The sequence below is a fragment of the Vipera ursinii genome (genome assembly GCF_947247035.1).
Source record: "Vipera ursinii genome assembly, chromosome: Z".
Lineage (NCBI taxonomy): Eukaryota > Metazoa > Chordata > Lepidosauria > Squamata > Viperidae > Vipera > Vipera ursinii.
The window spans coordinates 7,184,130-7,205,237 of NC_139517.1; the positions used below are offsets into that span (position 1 = coordinate 7,184,130).

At 48.3% G+C, this 21,108-nt stretch overlaps 1 protein-coding gene across 4 annotated transcripts in view; it reads left to right on the plus strand.

Moving 5' to 3' along the window:
* The window catches only part of CHD8 (chromodomain helicase DNA binding protein 8), a 103,584-nt gene extending 83,686 nt beyond the window's left edge, over positions 1 to 19,898 (plus strand). For all 4 annotated transcript variants that reach the window (XM_083377611.1, XM_083377613.1, XM_083377612.1 and 1 more), the window contains exons 27-38: positions 1,518 to 1,632; positions 1,900 to 1,975; positions 4,816 to 4,870; positions 5,010 to 5,205; positions 6,136 to 6,344; positions 8,442 to 9,011; positions 10,448 to 10,596; positions 12,691 to 12,942; positions 13,721 to 13,828; positions 14,219 to 14,398; positions 16,846 to 16,968; positions 18,582 to 19,898. In XM_083377611.1, the coding sequence (XP_083233737.1) occupies positions 1,518 to 1,632; positions 1,900 to 1,975; positions 4,816 to 4,870; positions 5,010 to 5,205; positions 6,136 to 6,344; positions 8,442 to 9,011; positions 10,448 to 10,596; positions 12,691 to 12,942; positions 13,721 to 13,828; positions 14,219 to 14,398; positions 16,846 to 16,968; positions 18,582 to 19,061 (2,513 nt within the window). In that variant the 3' untranslated portion in view covers positions 19,062 to 19,898. The remainder of the gene's footprint in view (positions 1 to 1,517; positions 1,633 to 1,899; positions 1,976 to 4,815; positions 4,871 to 5,009; positions 5,206 to 6,135; positions 6,345 to 8,441; positions 9,012 to 10,447; positions 10,597 to 12,690; positions 12,943 to 13,720; positions 13,829 to 14,218; positions 14,399 to 16,845; positions 16,969 to 18,581) is intronic.
* Positions 19,899 to 21,108: the final 1,210 nt, after the last annotated feature.

The window sequence follows — 21,108 nt, forward strand, 5'->3', positions numbered from 1 at the left end:
AAAACAACAACAGCCTGCCAGTAAATGTACCAGAAGGAAGTTTTGCATCTCCAAAGCATGCACTTGCTGATCCAGCTAGAGCAGGGCTTTTCAACCAGGGGTACGGGTACCACCTGTGGTACATTAGCACCTGGCAGGTGGTACGCAACCATCCTAGAAAAGTGGTAGCGGGGGAGGGGAATGAGCTGAACCGGTGGCAGCACCGCACAAGCCTGAGCGAGAGACGGCTGGAGCTGCAGGGCTGTCAGGGCTCAGCGGAAGCACCAGGATCAGCGCCAGGCTCCAGCTGGAGCTCGGCATTGATCCTGGCGCTTCTGCTGAGCCCAGAAGAAGCGCCGATCAGCTGGAATGTTGCAGCATCTCCAGGGTCTTGTGATTTACATTCAGACAACTTGGCAACTGATTCCTATTTATGATGGTCACAGTGTCCCAGGGTCATGTGAAGTGACCCAAACCTGCTGCAACCACCCAGCAGAGGGGGGGGGAGTAAAAACCGAACACCCACCCCACCCCACCCCCGCTGCCCATCCTCAACAGAAATGCTCACAACAATGAAAACCTCGGACAGGAGGAAGAGCGCTGCCGGGTGGGCAGGCAGGTGTCTTGCTTAACTGTGGCTTGGGGGGGGGGACTTTTTTCAGTGCCATTGTAACTTCGAACAGTCACTAAGCGAACTGTTGTAAGTCGAGGACTACCTGTACTTCATCACTTTTTTCCTTTTTTTTTTTTTTGGTCATCAAGTTTTTGACACCTTGCTAGGCGACTGGTGGTACTCGGATGTTGCCATATCCTAAAAGTGGTACAACGGGTGAAAAAGTTGAAAAGCCCTGAGCTAGGGAGTAGAAGATAAGAGACACGCAAGAAGAATTTTGCACAAGGCAAACATGCTTTTCGGACAAAAAAATGATATGAAAACATTGGCCAAGAGTCAACTGAAGATTCCTGGGCCAGGAGCTCTAGAATCTAAAATCTCAGCAAGTGGCGGCATGTGACCAACTTTTAGACCTGAAAATGAAGTTAAACTGGACCTCATTACTCTTTGAATCAGAGACCTCTAAGGAATCCCAAGGGCTAGAGCAGGGGTAGGCAACCTCGGCTCTTTTATGACTCGTGGACTTCAACTCCCAGAATTCCTGAGTCAGCATAGCTACCAAGTGATCCCGGAAGTATTGTATCCATGCATTGAGATGCTCTAATGTTTAGCTCTCGTGTCAAAGCCAGGGGGCGACCAGATTACTATTTGACGCATGCGCAGAGCATATTCAGACAGGGCTCTGGTAGACTAGCCCAGGGTTAGGCAACCTCGGCTCTTTTATGACTCGTGGACTTCAACTCCCAGAATTCCTGAGTCAGCATAGCTGACTCAGGAATTCTGGGAGTTGAAGTCCACGAGTCATAAAAGAGCCGAGGTTGCCTACCCCTGGGCTAGATAGAGGCTTAACTGGGAAGCTTGACTCTATTTCTAACCTCTGCCTGAGGTTACATGGGGAGGCACTGATGTTTGGCCCTTCCTACAGGCTACGAGAAGTACAACACCATGCGGGCCGACCCGGCGCTCTGCTTCCTGGAGAAAGCCGGCCGCCCGGATGATAAGGCCATCGCTGCTGAGCACCGTCCGGATGTGGGCGAGGGGTAAGAGGCTGCTGGGGTTGAGCCGAGCCATTCCCAAGGCTAGGGGACGGGCTAGATGGGCTGGGGTGGCGGGTGAGACGCACACCCATGATGACATGCCATGCTAATACCGAGGCACCGAGGGGGACAACGGGCCCTAAACTCGGGTGTCTTTGAGTTAACGTTGCTTCTCAGAGGAAGTCCTGAGGTGTGTCTGGAAATGCGGGTGGGTGGGAAAGAAGCGGTATTTCCGCCGCAGTAATTGACTTGGTCTTCTGCCCCCGGCAGGGTGGATTTTGACAAGGACTGCGAGGATCCAGAATACAAGCCCGTCGGAGCCCCCGTCAAGGAACACGACGAGGAGGTGGGATCCTAAACCGGCTGCACTGCCCATCCATCGCTGGCATCCTCCCCCAGTCTTAAAAAAAAAAAAGAAAGGGCCGAGACGTTTGAAATCTTATTGCCGTTCAAATCTCACCGATGCTTCTGGTCCTTGTTTTTATTTATTTGTTAACATTTAACACCGCCCCTATCCCAGCGTACTCCTTTTTTTAAAGAAAGAAATCAATCACCAGGTTCGCCTGGTGCGCCAGTTGCGACCCTACCTGGACCGAGATGCCCTACGCACAGTCACTCATGCGCTCGTGACCTCCCGTTTAGACTACTTCAACGCTCTACATGGGTCTGCCCTTGAGGACCACTCGGAGGCTTCAGCTGGTGCAGAATGCAGCCGCGCGAGTTGTGATGGGGGTTTCCTCTACTCTGCGAGCTGCATTGGCTTCCGGTTGCCCTCCGGGTGAGATTCAAGGTGCTGGTGATGACCTATAAAGCCCAAAATGGCGAGGGTCCGGGATATTTGAGGGAACACCTGCTGCCAGCATCAAGCTCCCTTTGTCCAGTGCGCTCCCACAGGGAGGGTCTTCTCAGGGTGCCGCCGGTAAAAGATTGCCGGCGGGTAACACCCAGGGGGAGGGCCTTCTCAGTGGGTGCGCCTGCACTCTGGAACCAGCTGCCTGTGGAGCTGAGGACTGCCCCCGACCTCCGTTCATTCCGCCGGGACCTGAAGACCTGGCTCTTCGAGCTCTCTGGCCCAGGCTGAGAATTTTAATTCTAATTTTAATTGGGGGGTTTTTACTTTTTCAGGGACTGTTATAATCTTTTTAATTGTTTTTAATTTTTGTTTTTCTTGTATTTCTTGTTTTAATTACCCTGTTAACCGCCCTGAGTCCTTCGGGAAAGGGCGGTATACAAATCCAATTAAATAAATAAATAAATAAATTTTCTCCACCGTTTCGTGGACCTGCAACCTGCCATGTCACGACTGTGCTTTGGAACAAAGGAGGGGGAACCTGTGGTCCTTCCGACGCAGCTGAAATTTATTTATTTATGTATTTATTTATTTATGTATGTATGTATGTATGTATTTATTTATTTATTTATTTATTTTTATTTTTATTTTTGGGACTTATATGCCGCCCTATCTCCCGAAGGACTCAGGGCGGCTAACCACAATAAAAAAATACAATAATACAAAAGTTAAAAAAGAATTAAACTAGCAGCCCCAACAATAAAATTAAAAACATTTTTAAAATCCCTGTCAGTCCAGGTCAGCCTGATGGAAAAAGGAATGTTTTAAGGCCGCGGCGAAAGGACCGGAGATCCCAGAAATACCCTTCCCAGCATCCTTTGCCAATAAGACTTGACAGGGAGGCATGCCGGGAGTGGTAGATGAGCGATCTGGGGACATGCCCAGATTCCCGCCAGTCGAATGTAGAGGTCTGAACATTAGAATATCCTTCAGGATCTCAAAAGGTGCTTTTTCAAAAGGCAACCGGAGTACTGTTGTTGCTGGGTTTTTTTTCCCCTGAGGAAGAAAAAGGAAGAAGACATTTTGCTTCTCATCCAAGAAGCTTCATCGGTTCTGGCAGGATGGTTGGGGAGATGGAAGGATTAGTTCTTGCAGGATTGGGGTGTGGGTGTGGGGTGTTTGGAAGATACATATTTCTTTGAAGTCATCCAGTCAATCCTTCCCACCCTATCAGAATTAATCCTTCCATTTCCCCCACCATCCTGCCAGAACCATCTTTTTCTTCTCGTTCCTCCGGGTGGCAGGTGGGGGCGGAGGGGAGACCCAGTCCAGTTGCCTTTTGAAAAAAGCACCTTAGAAACAGCTATGAGCTGGATGACTTAACATGAATTAAACGGCAAGCAGATGTACCAAACAAGGAGAAAGTAGCCTGTAAGCTACGTGGGGGCCCATTTGCACCTTGCAAGGTTGCTTCCTCCTTTCACCTTATTACCCATCCTTCTTTGGATGCCAGAGAGACGTCTTAAAGGCAAAAAAAAGGCTGTTTCATGTCTAGATGAGTTTATGGAGAGACATGTGGGAAACAGTTGAAAACTTCCAGCAGCTTCCATGTTTTCAGACCTAGGAAGAATTGTGAATGAGATAAGACAGCAACAGTTGGGTGCCACAATTTTGGGGACTACCAGGTTGTTGTTTGTTTCAAGAAGTTTTTAAAAAAACCCAACAACCTTGAATTGAACATTATTCCACTGATTTGATGGCCTCGTCCATATCGTTTTATTGTAAATTTAAGTTTTCATTTCTGATGTTTTTGCAGGCAGCCAAGGTTGGCCTAACGTGCCATTTGCGTCAGGCAGAAAGCTTTTTACATTCATTTTATTTATTAAGGCCGTGCAGATTTTGAAAAGAACTTTTTTTTTTAAAAAAATGGTTCAGATATAACGTGAATGTGCTTTCAGCACCTTTTTGCCATTTATTAAAATATTTCTCTTTTCTCTAGCTTCTGTATGAGCCTGAGAAACAATTAGAAAGTACTCATTAAAGTTAATGCAGCTTTAAAAGCAGTTACAATTTTTTGGGAGGTTCAGATTGAAGCTTAAAAAGAGAGAGAAAGTGCTTTAGTCAACAGGAGCAATAGACTATTATCGGGGGTTCCCAACTGGGGGTGCGAGTTGATATTCCAGGAGGTGCAAAAATTTGACTTTAGAAGTTTCAAAATTATAGCGTATATGCTTTCACAAATGCAGTGTTGTGCGTATAGGTGTGCTTGCTTCCACCACTTCTGCGGTCCGGTTCCGAACGGGCTGCAGCTTGTGACTCCTAGGCCAAAATCCATCAACCCCGACTATAGCCAGTTGTGGCAAGCCACTTTAATAGCACTAACCTTTCCATTCCAGGGTGAAGCACTAATGATGATGGATGAAGACATATCTGTGGTGGATGGCGAGGAAGGTAATTACTGTCTGAAAGAGCTTGGTGAAGGAGGGGGTGGCAGTTAAGCTTCAAAAGCATCTCAACCTTGGGAAGAAGGGTCAAGTGGAAGCCTGGAGGATGCCAGAGTCACATGGCCATCCCTGTCATCATTCTCTAGGTCAGCCGGGGAATCTCTTCTGGCCTCCAGCCTCCGCGCTCACAGCCCGTTTGCGGCGACTAATCACGGCCTTCCAGCGGAGCTACAAGCGTGAGCAACTGAAGATGGAGGCCGCGGAGCGGGGGGATCGGCGTCGCCGGCGTTGCGAGGCCGCCTTCAAGCTGAAGGAGATGGTGCGTCGAGAGAAGCAGCAGAGGTAATCTTTGGGACCTGCTTTGTAGCCTCGTCTTTTCCCCCTTTCTTTGGAGAAGCCGGTTAAGGAGGGGTACTTGAACCTGCGATTGAGTTCAAGTCCTCGTAAAGAATCAAGTTCATGTGTTAAGTTGTAGTTAAGAAGATTTATTTCTCAAGCCTATACAAAAGAATCTAGTCAACTAAAGTTCAGTGCTGAATTGGTGCCAGACAAGGATCCACAGAATTCAAGAAGAGTTAGAATTGGACCATTTGTGGGAATGTACTGATTCTGGGCTGATGACTCGCTTAACGCCAACCCTAGCTCTGCCTGCTCTTCTCATACATCAGACATGTCAAAACACAAAGCCCGGGGGCCAGATCCGGCCCGTGAAGTGGTTTCATGTGGCACGCAAAGCCATCCTGGAAACAGTGAGGGAACGGCCCCCACTGCCTTGGCCCAGAGACCCTCCTCCTGCCAGAGACCCTCAGATCTGTCCCACTCCTGCCCAGGCCCCCATAGGCACCCTTGATGCGAACGATGTAGAGTTGGCCACGCCCACCCAGTAGGCCATAAGCACTCTAGCCACGCCTACCCATTAGGCCACGCCCACCCTGGCCATACCCACCCGGCCCCCTGAGGGCAACCGCAATGCTGATGCGGCCCTCAATGAAATTGAGTTTGACACCCATGTCATACATCATCAGTTCATGGAGTTGTTGAGCCACTTTTGAGTCAGTTGCCTTGTCTTAATCCAAACCAGCTACGTCATTGTAGAGAGAAAAGGTAAGAAGAAGAAGAAGAAGTGGAGGCTTTCCATCCCCAACTTTGTCTAGCTAGGGCATTTGAGAGAAAAGCTAGATGACTCTTTCAGTCGACGAGCATTGGGCAAGAGTGCTTGGCCCATTGGTCCAGCATGCAGTGAGGGAGTTCAATGATCATTTGTATCCAAAGGTGGACACGCCGTGAACAGTCGGATTTCTATCGTGTGGTTTCCACGTTTGGAGTGGAGTATGATCCAGACACGATGCGGTTTCACTGGAGTCGGTTTCGGACCCTTGCCCGCTTAGACAAGAAGACCGATGAGAGCCTAGCCAAGTATTTTCACGGTTTTGTAGCCATGTGTCGACAGGTTTGCCGTCTTCCTCCTGCTGCAAGCGATGGTGAGTAGCGGAGTCTGGATGGGTAGAACATCTTTAGGATGCCTGAGCACTGGGTTTGGATTAGCCATCTCTTGATCTGCATTCCTCGAGTCCTCTGTTGATCTAATTGCTGAAAATTCAGACCTACAATCAGACCTAGGAAGAATTGTGAATGAGATAGACAGCAGCAGTTGGGTGCCACAATTTTGGGGAATACCAGGTTGCTTTTTTTTTTCAAGGAAGTTTTTTTTAAAAAAAAAACTTGAACATTATTCCACTGATTTGATGGACTCATCCATATCGTTCTATTGTAAATTTAAGTTTTCATTTCTGATGTTTTTTGCAGTCAGCCAGGGTTGGCCTAACGTGCCATTTGCATTAGGCAGAAAGCTTTTTACATTCATTTTATTTATTAAGGCCGTGCAGATTTTGAAAAGAACATTTTTTTAAAAAAAATGGTTCAGATATAACGTGAACGTGCGTTCAGCACCTTTTTGCCATTTATTAAAATATTTCTGTCTTCTCTAGCTTCTGCATGAGCCTGAGAAACAATTAGAAGGCACTCATTAAAGTTAATGCAGCTTTAAAAACAGTTACAATTTTGGGGAGGTTAGGGTTAGGGTTAGGGTTAGAGAGAGATTGCTTTAATCAACAGGAGCAATAGACTATTATCAGGGGTTCCCAACTGGGGGTGTGAGTTGATATTCCAGGAGGTGCAAAAACTTCGACTTTAGAAGTTTCAAAATTATAGTGTGTATGCATAATTCATTATTTTGAACTTTTGTAAGGGGTGAGAGAATATATCAGAAGCGTTCTAGGGCACGCGGGGTATACAGAAGGTTGGGAGCCGCTGGACTAGATACTCTTGTGACTTCCCAAGTACTTCTTCTAAATTGTTCCGGAAGACTGGGAAAGGAATGGAGAAAAACACGGACACAAACAATCAAGAGACAGCAAAGTCGACTGACAGTTTTTCCAAAAAGGGGCAATTTAGTCCAAGTAGAGAAAGCTTTTGAAAGAAGCTTTTCAAAGCATGCAAAAAGACTTTGCCCTGTTTAACTCACTTTAAGTGAGGCTGGGAAGTCACTCTTACAGATTCCAAGATTGTCTCTATATATACTAGTCTTGAATTAAGTCGTCCCCATTTTTTTACATTTCACTTTAAAAAATAATAATAACGGCAATAAACTGTCCGGTGGTATTGTTTGAGATTCTGTGAGTCTTGCCCAAGATCCTTGGAGATCAGCGAATCAGTGTTTTATCATTCTGATCGAGATGTGAACGAATCTCTGAAAAGTAAGCCATAAGGCAGCAGTCTTTCTGGAGCGGCGGGGGAGGGAGAGGGAGGGGATGGTTGCATGTACACAAGTGCTGCTTTCACAAATGCAGTGTTGTGCGCATAGGTGCACTTGCCTCCACCACTTCCGCGGTCTGGTTCCAAACGGGCTGCAGCCCGGCACTGGGTCACGGCTTGGGTGTTGAGGACCCCTGCCGTAAATCAGTTTTTCTCAAGCTCAGCCACTTTAATATGGATTAACTTTAGCTCCCAGAATTCCAGAGGTTTACTGGAATTAAAGTCGACACGTCTTAATGTTGCTAAAATTGAGAAACAATGCTATAAGGCCGTGGTGGCGAACCTATGGCACGCGTGCCACAGGTGGCAGGCAGAGCCCCCTCTGTGGGCACGCGCGCCGTCGCCCCAGTCCTAGGCCTTCAGCTGCGTTTTATAAAACCTTTTCGCTTTAGGCTTCCGCCGCCGTGTGCAAAACAATACAAAACAAAAGGTTCAATCAATCAATTTCAACTTCTCGCGGGAAAAAAAAAGATCTCGCAAAGTTGGAAACGATTGATTGAACTTTTTAGTCCCACACCCAGTCTGCCGTTACCACCGCAGCCAGGCCCACCCAATGGGCCACGCCCACCAGGCACCCGAGGATACATAAGTGGGTTTCGTGTTGCAGTTTGGGCACCCGGTCTCTAAAAGGTTCGCCATCGCTGCTATAAGGGCTTCAGGCAGTGGGCCGAGAGGGATGGGGTGGAGCAGAAGAGAAACAACTTGGGGAAAAAGCGTGAAACGGGAAGATTTCCAGGTTCACCTGGTTTTCCTTTCCTCTCCAGAGTCTCCCGACCCCACCCTGTTCATCGAACCCATCACGGAAGAGCGGGCCTCCCGCACCCTGTACCGCATCGATCTCCTGCGCCGTCTGCGGGAGCAAGTGCTGTGCCATCCCCTCTTGGAGGAACGCCTTGCCCTGTGCCAGCCTCCTGGCCCCGAGATGCCGCTGTGGTGGCAGTGCGGGCGCCACGACGGAGAGCTGCTGCGGGGCGTGGCCCGCCACGGTCTTAGCCAGACTGACACCACCATCATGCAAGACCCAGACTTTTCTTTCCTGGCGGCGCGGCTCAGCCACCTGCACAGTCGGGCAGGGGGCCCAGGGACACCCCCTCTTCCGCCCCCGGTGCCAGCCCAGCCTACAGGGCTAGCCCTTCCGGGGGTCAGCACGGCTGCTGCTCCGTCCCCCCTGCTCCTCGCTCCGCCTTTGAACGAGCCACCTGCTCCGCAACAGCCCCTCGCCTTGCCCCCCAAACCTGAATCGGCCGAGGACTCCGACTCCGAACTTGACCTCAGCAAGATTTCTGCTTCGTCGTCGTGTTCATCCTCCTCGGGCTGCTCCGATGACAGTGAGGGTGAGCTGCTTTTTCAGATGTGTCCCTCCTTTCCCTCTCCTGGCGGGATTGGCCCTAGAAGACCGCCTTTTTCTACTAAAAATGAGAAATTCCTATTAGTGGGAAGGTTGTTTTTTTTAAAAAAAAAAACCTTGCCTTTTTACAGGAGCAACAAAATCCAAAAGAGGATATTTTGCGCCCTCTTCTAGGGAATTCAGGAGAATTTTCCTCCTCCCCCCCCCCCGGCCAATTCGTAATAATCCAATAGGTTATCTTAAACCTAGGAGAAATTATCCTGACAGAGGCACATCACAGAACCGAAACGCAATTTATTCGTTACTAATACCTACTTGCTTCCTTTTGTTGCCTGGGGCATATTATCAAAGTGGAGTAATGGCTGAATGAGTGTATCTTTAGCCTGTCTCATTTGTGCATTGATTTAGTCGTGAGTCTTTACCATTTCTGGATCAATCTGCAATTCTCTTCTATAAAACCTTTCTTGATTGTTGCACCTGACATGCCCTAATGCAGTCTTTTAAAAAATACAGCATTCCATATTAGATTACTTTTTGCCACTCAGCTTTATTAATAGCCTTTTCTGTCCTTTATTTCTCCGGTAACGGGACTCGTAAGCAGCACGCTTGGAGATTTTCAGCTGGCCCTCCTGCCAAGCATTGAATCAATGCAGCGTGGATTGACTTTAGCAAAAGGGTGTACGTGAGCTTGCTTAGAAGCACATACATACATACACACAGACCCAAAAAACATCCCCTGTGGGTACTTTTAGTATTGGGATGGTGCTGTGTAACCTGCCCACCCACGTCCTTCTCTTCTCTCCTGTCAACAGCTTAAAAATCCAAATAAATCACCAGAAACATTCCGGTTCTGGAATTCTTTTTGTTTATTGGATATACGGCATAGTTCTTGTCGAAGCCAAATTCCCTCTGGGGTTCCCAGCCACAGATCAAACAATTAAACAACAGTCTCATCGTCCAAGCCCCCGCCCTTTCCCATAGTCACTGTAAACAATTTCCCTTTGTTATGGGAACCGTCTGCTTTTCTTCCACACCTGCTTCAGTGTCCTTGGAAATGGCTCAGGCTCTCACAGTAATTTCAGCAGAATCAACAAAGTTTCATTTCTTCATCTAAACCAGGAGTGTCAAACTGCCGGCTCGCGGGCCAGATGTATCATAGCGAAACCGCGCCCACCCCATTGCCAGCAATGGCAAAAAAAAAGTTGCGATAGGTCACAACACGTCACGTGACTTTGTGAGTTTGACACCCCTGATCTAAACCCTTTCAAAGCAACACCACCACCCCAACTCTAATGGCAAGAAGAAACAAAGAGGCAGGTAGCTGCCAAAGTTTCATTCTTGACCCCTCCTCATCTGGAGCAAACCCTCTCCTCTTTCCATCCCAAATCCCTTCCGACCTTCTCGTCGTTGTCTTCCTGCCAGGTGAAGAGGCTTCTTGTGGCGGGAAGCTCTTTGAGGAGGAGGAGTCCTCGCTGCTCTCTCTGCCCACTTCTCACGAGGGGAACTCACCGCAGCCCAGTGCCTCAGATCTGCTGCTGCAGGAGCGCCAAAGGGCCCACGAGTGGCCAAAGGTAACGGGCGAGCCCGAGAAAGCAGGGATAATGCTGGAGTTGCATGTTGCACTAAGGGGCACATTCCTCCATTTCCGACCCTGAGCGGGCTTTGCTTTCCTCAATTCCGTCGGATTCAGAGGAAATAATTGCATAGGAATGTTTACCCCTGGCCACTGATTGCTTTACAGGTAGTCCTCGACTTACGACCGTAATGGAGCCCAGATTTTTTGTTGTTGCTGAGTGAGACATTTGATAAGTGAGTCTTGCTCCCCCCCTTTACCGCATTCCCTCGCCACCGTCATTAAGTGAATCACTGGAGTTGTTAGTCACACAGTTGTTGAGTGAATCTGGTTTGCCCATTGACATTGCTTGTCAGAAGGTCGCCAAAGGGGACACTACAACGGTCGTAAATGCGAGCCAGTTGCCAAACGTCTTGAGTTTTGATCACATGACCATGTGGATGCTACGGCAATCGTTAAGCGTGGAAAACGGTCACAAGTCACTTTTTTCAATGCCGTTGTAACTTTGAACGGTTACTAAAAGAACGGTGATAAGTCGAGAACTACCTGTATTTGTCCCTGCTCTGCTTCTGACTACAGCCTGAATTCTTGGTAGAATTCTGCGTATCTAAGCAGCCATTAGAAATTCTTTTTTTAAAAAAATAGCATATCTCTGCAATGGAGTACTTAATATATTGTGGCTTCTTTGAGACCATGAAATTTCCCCCTCGCCATTTAAACAGGATTGACCCAATTTATTTGGTCTGAGCATGCCTAGAAATGATGCAGAAGTGCTTTACACCTTACACTCCTCTTTAAAGCAGCCACCTCCTTTTCCGAATGTCTCTGTGAGTCTGAGAAATAGACACAGTTACTTTAAGAGACATCTTGAGTTAAGTGAATTCCTTCCCTCAAGCAGCAGCATCTCTTTACAGACTCCAGCAGAAGCCTGAAAAAAAGATACGGCTGTTTTAATGAATGTCAAAGAATGGCTGTGTTCAGAGTTTTGAAGCACTTCTAAGTAATTTTTCCAGAATGAGCAATTATTGTGCTTCACGCTCATAAATTAAACAATAAAACTCTTTATTCTCCCCTGCCTTGGAGATATTTCATATTTGAAAGGTAGCTTATTAACATGATTGCATTTAAAAATATTTGGGGGGGCGGTGTTACCGTTTTTTGTGAGTTACTATGTATTTTGTGAGGTCTTTCAGCTGCGAAAAATCTCGAGATTTCACTGAGATACTGCCAATTTCATGAGAGCATGGTAATTTTTTAATTAGGGGCAAGGCGGGGGGGGAAACCTTACCCAACAAGAGTGCTTAGAACAGGCATGTCAAACTGCCAGCCCATGGGCTGGATGCATCAGGCCAAAACTGTGCCCACCCCATTGCCGGGAATGGGGGAAATGTCGCAATGCGTCATGCGACGTTACATGACGTCGCGAGTTTGACATGCCTGTCTTAGAGGTACAGTGTTCCCATTCCATGATACACATAACAGTCTTTCCGACAGAAAAGCATTAAGAATCGTAGTGGCGCAATGGTTAGAATGCAGAATTGCAAGCTAATTGTACTGTCTGCCAGCAGTTTGAACCCGACCTACTCAAGGTTAACTCAGCCTTCCATCCTTCCGAGGTTGGTAAAATGAGGACCCCAATTGTTCGGGGCAAGGTGTTGACTCTGTAAACCACTCAGAGAGGGCTGTAAAGTCTTACGTCTAAGGCCGGGGTGGGGAACCTTGGCTCTTTGATGACTCGTGGACTTTAACTCCCAGAATTCCTGAGCCAGCATGACTCAGCTTGGAAACCTCTCCCTTTCCCCTCAGCAGGACTGGCTCAGGAATTCTGGGAGTTGAAGTCCACGAGTCATAAGAGCCAAGGTTGCCTACCCCTGGTCTAAGGGCTGTTGCTATTAAGTGTGGAGCCCGTGGTGCTCTCCGAGCTCGGTTGACTAGCGAGCACCATCAAAGCATTAAGTGTTGGAGAGAAGTTGAGCTGTCTTGGAGAGACCCAGTTCCCAAATGGGAAAATGTGGATTGAATTGGAAGGAACCTTGCAGATGTTGGCCTCTTTTGCCCAGACTAGTAGTATCTCTTTCTCTTACTTCTGCAGGACCGTGTCCTCATCAACCGCATCGACTTGGTGTGCCAGGCTGTGCTGTCCGGAAAGTGGCCCTCCCCACAGCAGGGCCAGGTAGTGTCCTGTGTTGGCCAGGGAGAAGGCCTCCCCCACTTGCACGGAGAGTACACCACCTCCCCCATCCCTCACATCTGCCCTCTGGCATCACAAGAGGAAGGCACAGCTTCCTTCACCCGCCTCCGACACGGTGGCCAAGAGAAGGAGTTTACCGTGCAGATCAAAGATGTGAGTTGAAGATAGGTGTGGAAGAACAGCATCAATCCCTCCCCCATTTCCCCCGCATGCCAGGACCGCGTCCCTGTGCGAACCAAACGGCTGTGTCATCGGAAATTTGAAAATTGACGAAACGTGAGATTTAGCTGCTAAGTAAAGCAGCAAAATGTGCCAAATTTCCACGGGGGACCATTTTGGAAAAAGCAGCTTCTTGTTCCCACTCCACCTTTTAACTTCTTGTCCAGTTCCTCAAGGCTTGTTGTGTGACCACCCTTTTTTTGTAGGCCACAGTTTCAGGTCATTTGGTGAGAATAACAAAGAGTTGGAAGGGACCTTTGTAGGTCTTCTAGTCCAACCTGTACCATTTCAGGCCAATGGTTGTCCCAGTCTCTTCTTAAAAACTTCCAGTGTTGGAGCACCCACAACTTCTGGGAGGCAGGTCGTTCCACTGGTTAATTGTTCTCACTGTCAGGAAAGTTCTCCTTAGTTCTAGGTTGCTTCTCTCCTTGATTAGGCTCCATCCATTGCTAAAGACAGAGGTAGAATCTGCTAAGACCCCTACTCTTCCCGCCCCGCGCCGCCACTCTGCACTCCCTCCAAGCCTGTCTAGAAGCTTAGATTATCCTGTGGATAATCAACATATTTTTGTGCCACCGATTTACATTATTTGGGTTCCCCCCCCTGAATTCCAACCACCCCAAGGCTTAATCGGGAAGGTATGTGGTGGAGGGTGGAGCCGGGTCCTGAATTCTCCACCCTTGCCCTAACACTCTGTGCCTTTTTTTTCCAGGAAGAAGGAATCAAACTGACTTTCCAAAAGCACAAGCTGGTCCCAAATGGCACCATTCGGGATCGGCCTGCTCTCACCCAGAAGAAAAGTAGCAAAAAAATGGTGGAGGTAAGCAACTGCTAGCTGCAGAGAGTCAGTAGCTGAGAGGGGCGGCCGCAGGCCTCCGATCCCATCAGTCAGCGGAAGGAAGCACGTTGGTGCCACTGCGATGCAAAGGGAGGTGGAAGAGCTGTGTTAGAGGCCCTAACTTTTCAGCTTTTCTTCTCTTCTCTTTTTTCCTTTCTTTTCTTTCTTTCCTTTTTCACCTCCCTCTTCATCTTCCTTCCTTTTTTCTTCTTCCTTCCTTCCTTCCTTCCTTCATTCATTCTCTTTTCTTTCTTTCTCTCTTTTCTTTTTCTTTCTTTCTTTCTTTCTTTCTTTCTTTCTTTCTTTCTTTCTTTCTTTCTTTCTTTCTTTTCTTTACTTTTCTCTTTTCTTTTCTTTTCTTTTCTTTCTCAGCTGGAACTGCAGTGTCTGGAAGCACTGAGGGGCCCAGATATTGACCTGGAGGCTCGTATCCCAGTGGTGAACAAGACCGATGGGACGCTGCTGGTGGGCGACGCGGCTCCCCGCCGGGCTGATCTGGAGGTGTGGCTGCAGGCCCATCCTGAGTATGCGGTAGATCCTCGCTTCCTGGCTGTAAGCATTGGCTCAGCTATATGTCTTTGGTTGCCCATGGGGTGCTAATCTTCTGCCTTTCCCTTTGGGAAACCTTTCCTTTCCATCCCCAGACATCGTTTCTCCCTCCACGTCTCCCGCAAGGTGGCGTAACCTGCTAAGATATTGTCCTACTTTTTCTCTTAAGAAGATGTCTTGTTCTTTCATCTTCTAAGAAACTCTCAGAGCCACCAGGCTGAAACAGTTGAAGCCAAATCAAGAGTCTTCAAAGCCAGCACACTGATCTGCCCTAACCAGACGTTGCAAAGGGGCCACAATTTGCCTCTTCTGAGTGAGACTTTAAATGCTTGCTTCTAATTGCAAGTGCGCTCCTAGTCTCAAGAACCCAGGCTTCTGCCTTTGTTGTTGTTGTTAGTTGCGAAGTCGTGTCCGACCCATCGCAACCCTATGGACAACGTTCCTCCAGGCCTTCCTGCCCTCTACCATCTTCTGGAGTCCATTTAAGCTCACGCCTCCTGCTTCAGTGTCTCCATCCAGCCACCTCATTCTCTGTCGTCCCCTTCTTCTAGTGCCCTCAATCTTTTCCAGCATTAGGCTAACAACCCCCCCCCCAATCTCCAGGAGAGATTAAAGCCCTCTTTGAGTAGAGAGAGGGGTGGCGGGTGGGTGTTAACAGGTAATCTTCAACTTACAACCGCAACTGTAAGCCCAAGCTTTCTGTTGCTGAGCGAGACGGTGGTTCAGCGAGTTTTGCCCCCATTTTACGACTTTTCTTGCCGCGTTTGTTAAGAGAATCACTAAATCAGTGACACGGTTTCTAAGTGAATCGGGATTTCCCCCATTGACTTTGCTTGTCAGAAGGTCGCAAAAGAGAATCATATGACACACACACACACACACCACCACCACCACCGGGGCACTTCAACTCTCATAAATACAGTTGCCAAACCTCTGAATTTTGATCACATGTCCATGGGGATGCTGCAAAGGTCGCAAGTGATAAGCGGTCATAAGTCCCTTTTTTTCCAGTGCCGTTGTAACTTTAGAACAGTCACTGGACAGAGGGTTGTAAGTCGTTGTGATTCAGCATCAGCCTATGATACCGGCAGCTGAGTCTGATGATTCTGAAGAGGAGGAGGAGGAGGATGGGTTTGGAGAGCCTTTGGTGTCAGAGGGAGGCTCTGACTCTCAGCCTGGCCCCTCCCGTCATGTTCCTCATCAGACTCAGCCTTGTGAGCACGAGGTATTGGATGTAGATGATTCACAGCTGGATCTATTCAGGGATGCTAGGAGCAGGAGGCAATCCAGCAGAGTAGAACAGAGAAAGGCCATGAGGCAACTCAGTGAGAGGAGGAGAAGGCAATGAGAAGCCACACCTTGGGACTGCTGATAAAAGGGGAAGGTGTGGGAGGTGCTGGTTGCTGAAGGCAACCGTTTGAAGATCTTCTGCTAGAGTCCTGGTCTGTTATTCCTGTTTAACTCTTGTTTGAACTTTTGGTTTAACTCGTTTGAACTTTTGATTTCTTTGTAAATAAATTTGGCTGGGTTTTTCCAGCCTGTTGACTATAAAAAGGGGTTGTCCCTGACATTCAAACAGGGCTGGTCATAGGCTGGAACAGAACAGTCATGAACTCCCTGTATGCATCCAACAGAAAGAATCCTCATCCATCTTTGCTCTCTCCCCCCCCCACACACACACTTTATTTTCTCCTGCATGGGGGTGTTGGGCTCTCTCTCACACATTCACACGCACCCTGCTAAAACTGTCCCTACCAAAACAGTCAGCAATTCTAGCCAAACACGTGTCCAGAGATCTCAAGATCCAAGCTAGGAGCAATGAGTTACTTTCCTTCTGTCTAATGTAGCTGAGAAGAAGCAGAGTGCCCGATGCAGTTAACTTGGGGCGGAGGCCGGTCGCTTCGGGAAGGAAAGGGTGTAGCATAGCCCAAGGAGAGATGGAAGTTAAAAGCCGCAAGTGGCAGTAGTAGGGAGGTAGTATGACAGAACATGGAGAAAGAGAGTCACGAAATTGCAGCCTTAGTAATTCTTAGACTTTATCTGGTTTATACTTTTGGACTTTGGGGAAATGCATCCTTCTTCCTATTGCCAGAATTGACCCCCAAAAAAATATATGGCTGCCTGGCCTTTTCTGGCCTTTTGCAGCTTCTCTCCCATTTTTGGGATCCTGCAAGTCTCTCTCCCAGAGCCATGAGGAGAAAATGCAGGGGGGAAAAAACAACCCACTTCAAATTACCTCACTGAACAGCCAGGGAGACTGAGTCAGCTTTGCCTTTTTTCATCAGGATATTTAAATATTTCTAACACTGTTTGAGATGGATAACCCCAGATTTGCTGAGTAAAAAGAATGAATCCCCCAAATAAGAGAGGATGACTATATAAGACGCAGGTAATCAGGTACACACTGAGCAACATCTAACTCAACCTGTTTTCCCCTCCCTTCTCTCCAGTACATGGAAGAACGCCGGAAGCACAGATGGCCCCGGTTCCCAAAACCTGTTCCAATAGAGCCAAGCTGTCTGGTAGGGCTGGAGAGGATGCAGGTAGCTGGTATTTCTGCCAACGGTAAAAAGGTAATTAAGATGGAGATAACGATAACATTCCTAAAAAAATGGTACAAAAGATCTTTCAGTTTTTCAGGGCTTGATAAAAACGCTTTAAGTGCACAATCTCAGACACTGTTTAAGAATTCATGCTCACACCCAGAGGGTGTGGACGGTTGGATGGATGGATGGATAGAGATAGATAGATAGATAGATAGATAGATAGATAGATAGATAGATAGATAATAGATAGATAGATAGATGATAGATAGACAGACAGACAGACAGACAGACAGACAGACAGATAGATAGATAGATGATAGATGTTGTTGTTGTTAGATGCGAAGTCGTGTCCGACCCATCGCGACCCTATGGACAATGTTCCTCCAGGCCTTCCTGTCCTCTACCATCTTCTGGAGTCCATCTAAGCTCACGCCTCCTGCTTCAGTGACTCCATCCAGCCACCTCATTCTCTGTCGTCCCTTTCTTCTATTGCCCTCAATCTTTCCCAGCATTAGGCTCTTCTCCAGTGAGTCCTTCCTTCTCATTAGGTGGCCAAAGTATTTGAGTTTTAGATAGATAGATAGATAGATAGATAGATAGATAGATAGATAGATAGATAGATAGATAGATAGATAGATAGATAGATAGATGATAGATAGATAGATAGATAGATAGATAGATAGATAGATAGATAGATGATAGATAGATACAGTAGATAGATAGATAGATAGATAGATAGATAGATAGATAGATAGATAGATAGATAGATAGATAGATAGATAGATAGATAGATAGATGATAGATAGATAGGACAGAGAAGGGATGGATGGATGGATACATGATAGATTGATAGATAGATAGATAGATAGATAGATAGATAGATAGATAGATAGATAGATAGATAGATAGATAGGACAGACAGAAAATGGATGGATGGATGGAATGAAGCAGGCAGGCAGACAGGTGTACAGATATAGATAGATGATAAATAGAGAGGGAGATGGATGCAGGCAGGCATATAGTTATAGATAGATGATAGATAAGAGATGGATGATGGAGAGAGATGGATGGATGGATGATTGATGGAGAGAGAGAGAGAGAGAGAGGTAATCCTTGATTTATGACCACAATTGGGACTGGATGTTCCATTGCTAAGTCATGCAGTTGTTAAACGAAGCGTGCCGGATCCTACAACCGTTTTTTTTGCCCCAGTCATTAAGTGAGTCCAGCTTCCCTTGCTGAGACTGCTCGTCAAAAGCTTCCTGGGAGGGTCACAGCTGCTAATCACAGGACCCTGCCAGGTCACAAATGCTTGTTGGTTACCAAGCACTTGAATTTTAATTGTGCGCCCCTGCGGACGCTGCGACTGTTGTAAGCGTAGGACCAGCCATCATTTTTTTTCCAGGGCCGTCATAACCTTGAACGGTCGTTAAACAAATGGTCGTATGTCAAGGACCACCTGTATTTATTTTTTTCTCTTCTTTTTCCAAAAAAAAAGGCTTGCTCCTCCCACTTGAGCGGGTCCCTGGAGATCCCATGCTTGCCAATGCCCAGAGTCAGCCCATCAATGGAGGGAGCCACTTAACCATGTCAGCCATGGGGTATGAACACGGCTTAATTTAGTCTCTGGTTCTCTGCAGGGTTTTCTTCCAGATCCGACGATGAATCGCCTCCTTCCGGGAGCTGTGGGGGCTGCCGACAACGCACAGAAACGCGGTCGCCAGACCCCGATGGAGTTTTCCAACATGATGGCTCTGATGGGGGCTGGCCGGGTCCAATTAGGAGCCACGGGGCCCCTCTCTCTGCACCACGCACACTTCCAAGCCCCCTCAGCCCACGGCTCTGCCTTGCAATACATGCCATTCCCCGCCGCCGCTGCCGCCGCCACCTCCTCCGGCAGCCTTCTCCACCCGGGACTGGGCCACGCCGGCTACGCCGCCGCCCCTTTGCATCTGGGCCACCCTCAGCGTGTGGACGAGGACGAGGAGGAAGACGAGATGGACGACTTGTCTCAGGGCTACGCCAGCTCGGAGCGGGACTTTTCCTTGCTCGACGACGACCCCATGATGCCAGCCAACTCCGACTCCAGCGACGAAGGGGAGGAGGAGGGAGAAGATTGAACGGACGTCTCGAGGGGCAGACGGGCGGATTCCGACAGGGCCAGCTCTTTCCCCGGGGGTGGGGAGGGGCTAGCCGTCCTCATGACATTGAATTTGAAAGGCCAGAGACTCCGGGAGGGGGGCGTTGGGCCTCCCCCCCCACTCAGCAGACAGGTTCCCTTCGTCCCACGTCGGTTGCTGGGAGGACAAAGCAGGGTCCTTCAAACCCAGCAAGGGTTGGATGGCGGGGAAAAACCACGACTTGCCTCCAAGGGTGCTCGTGCGGGGCTTATTTCTTGGAAAAAGAAAAAATTAAAAAGTGGCTGTCGGTCGGGTGAGCAGATCTGCCCCTTCTTCCCGCAGCACTTGGAACTGTCGCCCCGAGAACTGTCTCCCCTGGCTGCAAAACCGAGGCGGCGAAGGCCACCCAGCCCTCCTCCTCCTCCCCCTCCTCCTCCTCTTCCCCCCCCACCTTAAGCTAAGACGACCTGGATCTAGGTAGCAGCTCCTTCCCTTTTCTGTGGGTCTCCCCACAGCCGGCTCCATTCGCCGCCGTTGCCGCCACCACCGCCCCGGGTTCATGTGCTGTAATATAAGTGCAAAAGGAGAGTGGGGAGGACGCCGTTTCCTTTCCCTCCATACCCCTGTCTCCGTGCGGGTGGGGTTTATATTTATAAATATGTAATATGTCTTGTGTAATATGGGCCGAGGCTGTGGGAAAGAATGAATTGTGAGGGAGTTTCAAAACAAAAAACGTCACGTTGGGCGGGTGTTTTGGGTGGCCGGGGGAAGGAGAGACAATAGAGCTTCCTGTAGCTGGATTCTCCCTTTTTTTTTCTCCTTTTGTTTTTTTTTTTTTTAATAAAAGGAAGAAAATGCACAAAAACGTGAGCCCTCCCTCGCCCACCCCGTTCTTTTGCGGCGCCGTTTACGAGCTGCATCAATCGAAACGAAAGTAATCTTAGGAATACCTGGGGAATTAATCCGTTTGGGTTTCTTTCCCTCTAGGACAGGGCTTTTCAACCAGTGGTACGGGGTACCACCTGTGGTACGTTGACACCTGGCAGGTGACACGCGACCATCCTAGAAAAGTGGTAGCAGGGGAGGGGAACCAGCTGAAACGGTGGCAGCACCGCACAAGCCTGAGCGAGAGACGGCTGGAGCTGCAGGGCTGTCAGGGCTCAGCGGAAGCGCCAGGATCAGCGCCAGGCTCCAGCTGGAGCTCGGCGCTGATCCCGGGGCTTTTGCTGAGCCCAGAAGAAGCATCGATCAGCTGGAATGTTGTAGCATCTCCAGGGCCTTGTGATTTACATTCAGACACTTGGCAACTGATTCATATTTATGACGGTCACAGTGTCCCAGGCTCATGTGAAGTGACCAAAACCTGCTGCAACCACCCAGCAGAGGGGGCGGGGGAATAACAACCAAATATACCCCACCCCACCCCCGTTGCCAATCCTCAACAGAAATGCTCACAACAATGAAAACCTCGGATGGGTGGGCAGGCAGGTGTCTTGCTCGGCTGTGGTTTGGGGGCACTTTTTCGGTGCCATTGTAACTTTGAACAGTCACTAAGCGAACTGTTGTAAGTCGAGGACTACCTGTACTTCATCACTTTTTTTTTTTTTTTTTTTTTTTTTTTTGGTCATCAGGTTTTTGCAAGGTGGTTCTCGGATGTTGCCATATCCTAAAAGTGGTACAATGGGTGAAAAGGTTGAAAAGCCCTGCTCTAGGACAGTGATGGCAAACCTTTTAGAAACCCGAGTGCCCCAAACTGCAACCGAAAACCCACTTATGTATCGTCGGGTGCCGGGTGAGCGTGGCCCATTGGGTGGGCGTGGCTGCGGTGGTAAAGGCAGAGTGGGTGTGGGACTGAAAAGTTCAATCAATCGATTCCAACTCTGCGAGATCTTTTTTTTTCCCACGAGAAGTTAAAATTGATTGAACCTCTTTTTTTTTTTTTTTTTTTTTTGCACACGGTAGCGGAGGCCTAAAGTGAAAAAATTTGATAAAAGCCAGCTGAAGGCCTAGGACTGGGGCGACAGCGCACGTGCCCACAGAGAGGGTT